The sequence below is a fragment of the Trichechus manatus genome, unplaced genomic scaffold, assembly GCF_000243295.1.
Source record: "Trichechus manatus latirostris isolate Lorelei unplaced genomic scaffold, TriManLat1.0 scaffold00001, whole genome shotgun sequence".
NCBI classification, from domain to species: Eukaryota; Metazoa; Chordata; class Mammalia; order Sirenia; family Trichechidae; genus Trichechus; species Trichechus manatus.
In genome coordinates, this window is record NW_004443937.1 from 11,248,796 (window position 1) to 11,259,225 (window position 10,430).

General features: G+C 44.4%; 1 protein-coding gene across 1 annotated transcript; it reads left to right on the plus strand.

Moving 5' to 3' along the window:
- The first annotated feature begins 7,090 nt into the window (after window positions 1-7,090).
- Window positions 7,091-8,811, plus strand: HRH1 (histamine receptor H1). Its single transcript, XM_004368332.2, has one exon. The coding sequence runs from the start codon at window positions 7,091-7,093 to the stop codon at window positions 8,540-8,542; it is 1,452 nt and encodes a 483-aa protein (XP_004368389.1). The 3' UTR covers window positions 8,543-8,811.
- The last annotated feature ends 1,619 nt before the right edge of the window (window positions 8,812-10,430 follow it).

The following is a 10,430-nucleotide window of genomic DNA, read 5'->3' on the forward strand; positions in this document are numbered from 1 at the left end:
CCCTCGTCGGTCAAGGGTGTTTCCCTGCATAAACAAAAATAGTGGCCACACCTCATACCCGGAGTGGCTCCCAGTTTAATTGGGGAGAATCAGCTAAAGAAAGAATAATAATGCCACAAGATAGGTGATATAAAGAGGGGTGTGGTGGGTTGTTACATGTCCCTGGGTGGTGCACATGTTTTGTGTTTGACCCCTAACCTAAAGATTGGCAGTTCAAACCCACCCAGCAGTGCTGCAGAAGAAAGTCCTGGCAACCTGCTTCCAAAAAGATTACAGCCAAGAAAGCCCTATGGAGCAGTTCTTCTCTGTAACACATGGGGTCACCGTGAGTTGGATTCAACTCAACAGCAACAGGTTGTGGTGTGGTGTTAGAAGTGTCATGGGTACACAGAGAGAAGAGCAACAAAGAGCTTCAAGGCCAAAGGGTGCTCCAGGCAGGGGGAACAGCACATGAAAAGGCATAAAGGTGCAAAAGAACTTATTTATACTCTGGCACCAACATGCATTTCCAGACTCATCTTTCTGTGTTCCAGTCAGTTCCAACAATTTCCTCTCAATTCCTCAGACTCAGCTCTGTACCTTTATTCTTCCTTTGGCTGTTAGTTGAGTTGGCCCCCAACTCATGGTGACCCCATGCACAATGGAACAAAATGCTGCCTAGTCCTGTGCCAGCCCCCTGATCGGTTGCAGATTGGACCATTGAGATCTATAGGGTTTTCATTGCCTGATTTTTGAAAGTAGATTGCCAGGCCTTTCTTTCTAGTCTGTCTTAGTCTGCAAGCTCCGCTGAAACCTGTTCAGCATCATAGCCACACGCAAGCCTCCACTGACAGACAGGTGGTGGCTGCTCATGAGGTGCATTGGCCAGGAATTGAGCCCAGGTGTCTTGCATGGAAGGCAATTATTCTGCTGCAAAGAATTATCTGGCCCAAAAGTTCAATAGCACTGAGGCTGAGAAACCCTGTGTTAAAAAGACCTAGGTTCAAATCTTGGCTTCACCACTTCCTAGCTGTGTGACCTTGAATAAGCGGCCTCACCCCTCAGAGCCTGAGATGATCATTTTCTCATCCGGACAACAGGAATAATCAGACCTCCTTCATGGGTGTGTGGTGGGGGTGTGATAACCAATGTATGAGAAGCGCCCAGCCTGGTGCTTGACTCATCATGGTTGCAGCGGATCTAGTGGGCATTCTGGAGACGTGAAGGGAACATTGACTGCCTCTGTTTATTTGCTGGCACGCGAACCTGATTCAATTAGGCTGTTTGTAATCACACTAGTAAAAGGCCCCACTCCAGGCTAATGGTTTTGGGATGATGCCATTGCCTTAATTCAAAAATGATGGTTTGCTTGTATACACAGTCTCTTAGACAAAGAGGCTCCGCTTCTGCTTGTCACCAAGTCATTGTCACCTCAGAGTTTGCAAAGCTTTCTCACCCCACCATCTCATCCAGGAGCCCTGATGGCACAGTGGTTAAGTGTTCGACTGCTAACCAAGAGGTTGGCAGTTCAAATCCACCAGCCACTCCTTAGAAACCCAACGGGGCAGTTCTACTGTCTTATAGGGTCGCTATGAGTCAGTATTGACTTGATGGCAATGGGTTTGGTTTTGGTTTTATCTCAACCCATCCTCCCAACAGCCCAGTGAGGTGGGTATTTATTGACATATTCCCTGTTTTATGGATGAGGAAATTGGAGATACAGGTTGCTTACTCACAGTCCACACAGTCCATGAAGTGGCAGAGTTAGGGTGAGAACTCCGACTCCTGTCTCTAAAGTTCTCTGCTTCCATCAGCTGCTTCTCTCAGCTACCCATCTTTCTTCTCAGAATGGCCTCGTCTGAGTGCCTTCTCTCGCTTCTGTTCCCTCTCCTCAGAGCACACTGTCTTGCCAGCACCATCTCTGTAGGCTCGAAGACAGCTCCTCAGATCCAGATGGGTTCTGGGCAGCCTGAGGGGGAGGTGCTCATGTAGCGTGTGGGGTGAATGAGGAGCACCAGTCAAAGATCCTTGTTCCCGTATATCTTCCCACACACTGCCAGAGTGACTGAAGTTCCTCTGGAATTTATACAGGGAACCAAAACGAAACTAAACCTGTTGCCATCAAGTTGATTCCAACTCATAGCGACGCTACAGGACAGAGTAGAACTGTCCCATAGGGTTTTCAAGGAGCGGCTGCTGGATTTGAACTGACAACCCTCTGGTTAGCAGCTGAACACTGTGCCACCAGGGCTCCTATACAGGGAAAACCATTCACGAATCTATTTTTCAGAATGCAGATCCCTGAGGGAGGGAAAGTGTCTTACTTTGTATCACTGACTAGAGCCTGTTCGGAATCCCTGGATAGTACAAACAGTTAATGCTAACCAAAACGCTGGCGGTTCCAGTCCACCCAAAGGCACCTCAGAAGAAAAGCCTGGCAATCTACTGCCAAAAACTCAACCATTGAAAACCTTATGGAGCACAGTTCTACTCTGCACACATGGGATTGCCAAGAGTCGGAATTGGCTGGATGACAGCTGGTTTGGTTAGAGCCTATTTAGGGATTAGGTGAGAGGAAGTGAGACCAGGGCTGACTTCATGGGCCTCATGCTCCGGAGGCCCTGCACTTGGTTTTAATGCTGTGCTGTCACATCTTGAAATTCTGAACTTTAAAATGTTGGGTTTTTTTGTTTTGTTTTTTTTTACTGAACCCCACAAATTCTGTCATCGGTCCCGAGTGGAACATGAGGTAGATGCTGATTTTCTACTGGCCATAGAAGGAAAAGCCCTCATGCTGCCCTCCCTGAGTGGCCTTTTTTTTTCCAGACTCAGCACCTGGGTCACACAGTGCCCTGAGGCTGTGTCCTCCTTGCTTGAAACTCCTGGGGCACCTGAGGTGGAGGCCAGTGTCAAGGGCTGTGTGTAGCTCAAGTGCTGCAGTTGCCCTTCTGGGAATTGTTTTCTGAATCCTATGGCTTCTGTGGACAACAGATTTTCTTGATCCTGAAACAGAACACTGAGCTGAGCAAGAAGTAACAGTAAATATTTATTGAATGAATAATTTCTGAGCTGAGATGCTTCATAGGGCCCCACACCTCACTCATTTATGCAAATCATTTAACAAATGTTGATTGAGCTTTTGCTTCTATCTTTAAGCAAAATAACACACCCAAGCTACACAGGAGAAAATTGATAAAGAATTGAGCATACTGTAATAGGTGATGAAGATAAACGTATGCTACCTTAATTTCCCCAATATTTTATTATGAAAAATATCAGTAAAATAGAAAAGTTGGAAGAATTGTGCAATAAACATCCATATACCCACCACACAGATTATAAGTTAACATTTTTCCCTTTTGCCTTACCATATGTCTACTACTCGTTCATCCATTCTTCTAACCAGCCATCAACCAACTTATTCTTTGATGCATTTTAATATAAGTTACAAACATCAGTAGACTTCATGCTTAAACTCTGAATAGGCTACACTAATTTTTAGTTCAGAGATCTTAATTCAATCATAACAACTTTTTAATAGAAAGGGGACAATATATAGATTTTTATATAAAAATCATTTTATGTCAAATATAATTATTGTATGATACATAGTATATGCACAATGAAAAAAAAAGATTGATTCTTCTCTGTGAGGCGGACAATAAGGAAAAAGAGAAATGAGACACCTCTGTAATAAGGGGTAAGAGCTACATTGTCTTAGTTATCTAGTGCTGCTATAACAGAAATAACACAAGTGGATGCCTTTAACAAAGAGATATTTATTTTCTCAGTCTAGTAGGCTAGAAGTCCAAATTCAGGGCATCAGCTCCAGGGGAAGTCTTTCTCTCTCTGTTGGCTCTGAAGAAAGGTCTTGTCATCAATCTTCCCCTGGACTAGGAGCTCCTCTGTGCAGGAACTCTGGGTCCAAAGGCCACGCTCTACTGCTGGCACTGCTTTCTTGGTGGTATGAGGTCCCCACCTCTCTGCTTGCTTCTCTTTCCTTTTATCTCTTGTAAGCTAAAAGGTGGTGCAGGCCACATCCTAGGGAAACTCCCTTTACATTGGATCAGGGATGTGACCTTAGTAAGGGGGTTACAATCCCACCCTAATCCTCTTTAACATAAAATTACAGTCACAAAATGGAGGACAACCACACAATACTGGGAATCATGGCTTAACCAAGTTGACATATTCTGGGGGGAAACAATTCAATCCATGACAATTGTGAATGCCCAGCTATGTGAGGTTTAAGGGAACTGCTTCCTACCTCTTCCCAACCAAAAAAAAAAAAAAATCCCTGAGCTGATGCCTAGTGTCAGGGTTCTCTAGAGAAACAGAACCAGAGGTGTGTATGTTTGTATGTGTATATATATAGAGAGAGAGATTGGTCTATGTCACGGGATTGGCTCATGCAGTTGTAGGGGCTGGCAAGTCCCAAATCTGTAGGTCAGGCGGTAGGCTGGAGACTTATAGAGGTTTCCATCACAAGATCAGGCGAGGGGAAGAGTGCAGAGTCAAGAGAGCAGAAGTTCTGCGGAAATATTTATTTATAGTCTGAAGGCAGATGACGCTGTAAGGAACTCTCCTTTCAATAAATTGATTGATTACATTACATTAGATCATATTGTGGAAAATGATTGCATTCAATTACATTGTGGAATGGCAAATAGTCTAGTGTTTGACAAAACAGCTGGGAACCACAGCTGAGCCAAGAAGACACATAAAATTAACCATCACACTTAGCTTGCTTCCTTCTTGAGATGGCTATGGACAATTCCAAGGGGGTTAGACTTGGTCAGGGCTGAAGGTGAAGCTATAAGCTATTGGGTTGGGTCGAGGAATGGAGAAAGATACAGGCTGAAGATGTAGGTTTGGAAGTTATCCTCATACAGGTGATAGTTGGGGTGGGGAAGGGTGCATGGATAAGGCCCCTGAGGCAGAGAGCAGAGAAGACAGGAGTAGAGGGCAGGACTTCGGGTCCTGTGAGCATTTAAGGAGCAGGAAGAGAAAGCAATGCTATTGAAGGTGTCAGAGGAGGCACAATCAGAGAAGTCGGAGGCGTACTTTGACTATTGCAAATCAGAGCTGGAGGAAAACATCTAAAAACACCTAAATTGAGCTTCTAAAAGAAGATCTGGAAAAGGTTTCAGAGCTCATCTACCCCTCCTTACACATTTGACATGTGAGAAAATGGAAGCCAACGGTCACTTAAAACTTAGTGGCAGAGCTGGGGCAAAACCAGTGCTACCCCAATGGTGCTTTTCCAACTCAGTAACCCCAAGGGTTCCTTCCACAAGGATCAAATGCCTTGGGGTAATGATTTTTATCTTTAAAAAATTATATGACTTTTGCCTTCGACTCTAGAATTGATCTGGCATTGTCTTAATGTGAAAATAATTAGTTTTTGCTAAATTAGCAAGAGAAATTTACACTCAGTTAGTGCTTCTTAACTTTCTTTGAACTCATACCACCTTTTGATGAATATAAAAATCTAACAACCTCTGCCAGAGTTTTAATACCTACTTCTACCTTCTATCCTGAATTAATTTCCTGTGGCTACTGTAACAAATTACCACAAGCTGGATGGCTTTCAACAGAAATTTATTCTCTTAGTTCTGGAGGCCAGAAGTCTGAAAATAAGATGTCGGCAAGTCTGTGCTCCCTACAGAGGCTCTAGAGGAGATTCTGTTTCATGCCTCTTTTAGCTTCTGGTGGTGGTTGTTGGCTCCCTTGGCTTGCGGCCGCTTCACTTCAATCTCTGCCTTTATCTTCCCATTACCTTCTCCTATAGATGCATAGGCATCTGTGTCTTCTCCTCTTCTGTCTGCCTCAAATCTCCCTCCACCTTTCTTTTGTAAGGGCATTTGTTATTGGAATTAGGGTCCACCTGGATGATCTCATCACAAGATCCTTAAACTAATTACATCTGCAGAGACCCTTTTTCCAAACAAGGTCACATACACAGGTCCTGAGGATTAAGACTTGGACTTATCTTTTGGGGGGCCATCATTCAACTCATTACACACCCCCAGTTGAGGATCACCAAAAAGCAGAGGATAAAATCTGTTTTCTGTATAGCCTTACTAGCTAGGAAGGTTTTGTTACACATTACTTTATATAGTTTGTACTATGAAAAAAATATTTTTTGTTTTTCAAATATAAAAATAAAATAACAAACATGTATGTTATGTTTCAAATAACATAGCCCTCTTGCCATCTTAGAACCAATGTTCTAGTGAGATATATTAGATTTATATCATGCTTTGTATACCTCTGGCACATCCCCTTGTAACCTTCCTCATGTCAGTTAGTGATGCTTTTAGCTGAAAGTAAAAACTCCTGTAACAATGACTTAAGCAAAAAAGACATTTAATTATTTCCTATAACAAGTCTGGAGGAAGAAGACTCCAGGGTTGGTTCAGCAGCTCAGTGATAGCAGAGTTCTGGGTTGGTGTCTCAATGATTTTCTTGGCATTTCCCTCATGGCCCCAAAATGACTGCCATAGCCCAAAGCTATGGGGCTTTTCACTTCCCAGCAGGTAGAAGAGGCAAGTGGGAAATTATTCTTTTCCTTGTTTTCATCATTTATCAGAGAGGAAGAACATTCCTAGAGCCCCACCTCCATCATCAGACTCCCCAGTCTATTTCATTGGCTACAGTCATGTCTCATGCCCACTCCTAGACCAATCCCTGGCAACAAGGAATTAGATTTTCAGCTTAGACTGATCATGATGCATCCCACCATCCCAGAACATGTGCAAAATCAGACTTGTACACATTATTTGTTGTTTTTTACTCAGTTCCCTCCCTTGAATGTGAGCCGCATGAGAACAGAGATTTTTATCTATTTTGTTCATTGCTGTATCCCCAACACCTAGAACAGTGCCGGGAATTCAATTGTCATTGAATGAATGAATGAATGAACAAATAAATACAACAAGGAAAAAGGGGATATGACTTTTGGATAGGTAACTGGCAGTGCCCTGCCCCTCACAGCATGCAGCCCCAGTTTGATAAACACAATGCTACTGCTGATCATCAAATCCCTGACCTGAGTCCTTGTGTCTTTCCTCCAGGGAGTGAGCCATAGCTGGAGGCTGTTCTTGTGCCAATGACCCTTCCCAATTCCTCCTGCATCATAGAAGACAAGATGTGTGAAGGGAACAGGACCACCATTGCCAGCCCTCAACTGATGCCCCTGGTGGTGGTCCTGACCACCATCTCCTTGGTCACGGTGGGGCTCAACCTGCTGGTCCTGTATGCCGTTCGGAGCGAGCGGAAGCTGCACACTGTGGGGAACCTCTACATTGTCAGCCTCTCAGTGGCAGACCTGATCGTGGGAGCTGTTGTCATGCCCATGAACATCCTTTACCTCTTCATGACAAAGTGGTCCCTGGGCCGGCCTCTCTGCCTGTTTTGGCTGTCCATGGACTACGTAGCCAGCACAGCATCCATTTTCAGCATCTTTATCTTGTGCATTGACCGCTACCGCTCTGTCCAGCAGCCCCTCAGGTACCTGCAGTATCGTACCAAGACCAGAGCATCAGCCACCATCATGGGTGCCTGGTTTCTCTCCTTCTTGTGGATTATCCCTATTCTAGGCTGGCATCGTTTCATATCAGGGGGCTCGAAGTGCCCGGGCGACAAGTGTGAGACAGACTTCTATGATGTCACCTGGTTCAAGATCATGACTGCTATCATCAACTTCTACCTGCCCACTTTGCTCATGCTCTGGTTCTATGCCAAGATTTACAAGGCCGTGCAGCAACATTGTCAGCACCGGGCACTCACCAATGGACACCTCCCTTCCTTCTCAGAAATTAGCCTGAAGCCAGAGAATCCCAAGGTGGGTGCCAAGAAACCAGGAAAAGAGTCTTCCTGGGATGTTCTGAAAAGGAAGCGGAAAGATGCCAGTGGTGGACCTGTCTCAAAGCCACTATCCCAAGACCCAGAGGAAATGAAATCCCCGGTTGTCTTCAGCCAAGAGGATGAAGTGGCCAAACTCTACTCCTTCCCACTTACCACAGTGTCAGCTCAGACCATGGTGGAAGGGAGGAGCAGGGAGTATGGAGCCATCAACCAGAGCCAGCTTGAGACAGATGAGCATGGCCTGAACACACGTGGGGCTGGCAAGGTATCAGAAGACCAGACCCTAGGTGATAGCCAGTCCTTTGCCCAAGCAGACGCAAACACCTCCACTGAGCCAGCATCGGGGAAAGGCAAGTTGAAAAGTGGGTCTAGCACGGGCCTGGATTATATCAAGCTCACGTGGAAGAGACTTCACTCACATTCAAGACAGTATGTGTCTGGGTTGCACATGAACCGCGAACGGAAGGCGGCCAAACAATTGGGTTTTATTATGGCAGCCTTCATCCTTTGCTGGATTCCCTACTTCATCTTCTTCATGGTAATTGCCTTCTGCAAGAGCTGCTGCAATGAGCAAGTGCATATGTTCACCATCTGGCTGGGCTACATCAACTCCATGCTGAACCCCTTCATCTATCCCTTATGCAATGAGAACTTCAAGAAGACATTCAAGAAAATTCTTCACATTCGCTCCTAAAGGAGGTTCTGAGGGGTTGCAACAAAGTGATGCCGATGGTGTCCTAGAAGGCAATGGAGGGTAAACGCCTGTGTGTTGCCAGGCCCCTGGGCTTTCTGGAGTCAAAACAACAGTCTTAAGGGCTAGTTCATTTGGAAAGTTCTTATGCACCGTTGGAAGAACAGCAGAGACATTATACTCTGAGTAGAAAGCAGAGTATCTCTAAGAGAATCAGACCTGGACAGAACTCTCCTGCTCCTTGGGAAATTTGGAAGCCTCAGACTGTCCTTTCAATTCAAGTTTTCGACTTGAATTAATTAGCAACTGAAGGGAATGTGGGTAGATTTTCACTGGAGCATTAACCAGAACTCTCAGTCTTTCCTGGAATGGAGCTGGATGACTGTGCAGAGAATTATATATGCAAATAGATGATGTTCCCTTGAAGGGGTCACCTTGAGAGGCAGGACAGCTGTCCCTCTGTGGCTGCCACTTCTCAGAACACCTCTCTTCTGAGCCTCTTTTACAACTTTCTCCAGAACCAGTATCTCAACCACCCTGGAAATTCTACCTTATTATTTCTCACTCACACAAGAGTAGGAAATTATGCAGCTTGAGCATCCATCATTTTCAACCCCAGATTCCTTTTGGCTCTTAAAAAACATAATGATAAAAGCTGCCCTCAAAAGAAAGAGAAAACGGTTACACAATCAAAACAAAAAACAGAATAAAGGAAAGAAAGCTTTATTTCTTGAAGGCTGTACCAGGCTTGGAGTCCCTGGGTGGTGCAAATGGTGCAAATTCGGCTGCTAAAGGTTGGCAGTTTGATTCCACCCAGAGGCCTTGGAAGAAAGGCCAGGCAATCTGCTTCTGAAAAATCAGCCATTGAAAACCCTATGGAGCACAGTTCTACTCTGACACACATGGAGTCATCATGAGTTAGAGTCGACTCAATGGCAACTGGTTTAACTGGTACCATGTTTATCTTATTTAAGCCCCAAGCACCCCACAACAGGAGGGTGTTATTACAGGCTCCTGCTAATTGAGGTGTGGCAAGGTTAAGTTGCCCGAGGCCACATAGCTAGTTATGCAGGGGAGATAGGCTAAAAATACTGTCTGGTACCATATTTTCTCCAAAAGGCAGAGATTTGTATTCCTAAGTACACACACACACACGCACACACGCACACACGCACGCACGCACGAACGCACAACGCACGCACGCACATTCCCAAGAGTGGTGGCAATTCTTGAAAAAATAAGTTGAGAGGAAGAACAGCTGACATAGAATAAGCTGTGGCCACAGAAGGTGACTGCTTTTTACCTGTGAGTTCTGTTTTGTTCGTTGAAAAGTTGCCATGTGCTTTTATACTCAGACTTCTTAAGTAAAAAGTAACAAAAGCATGAAAACATACAGTTTTACTTAGTGTTTATGTTGCAATCTGGTTGTGATTTATATTTTAAAACTTGATCCTAAACGGTAATATGTGTAGCAAAGGGGAGCACCTGTACAAGCTGGTATTTTGTATCTTGTGTTCCTGTTTGCATGATCTGTTAAAATGAGATATCTTTACCTATCTAAATACGATGTTTGAAACTATACTGTTAAGTGATTTCTTTACTTCTACCTTTTGGAGTCTCTTGGACTGAGAAGGTACATTCAAATGTACTCTTAGATTTCTGTTTGCATTTGTAAATGTCTTTAGAAAAGGATTTTTTTTTTAATAAAAAGCTTCATTCTCACTCTGTTTTGCGTCACCAAAAGTTCTTGCTCAAAACCAGGGGAGTGTAGGAGACATTTATCCTGTTTTAGAAGCTACAGCTGGTCTATTTCCAGGACAGAAACAATTGCCCTGAAGACCTGTGAGAGAGTTTTGTCTCAGGATCACTCAGGACCCAAGAACACTTAAAA

Coding starts and splice junctions, on each gene's coding strand:
- HRH1 (XM_004368332.2), top strand. CDS start 7,091: ATGACCCTTCCCAATTCCTCCTGCATCATAGAAGACAAGATGTGTGAA.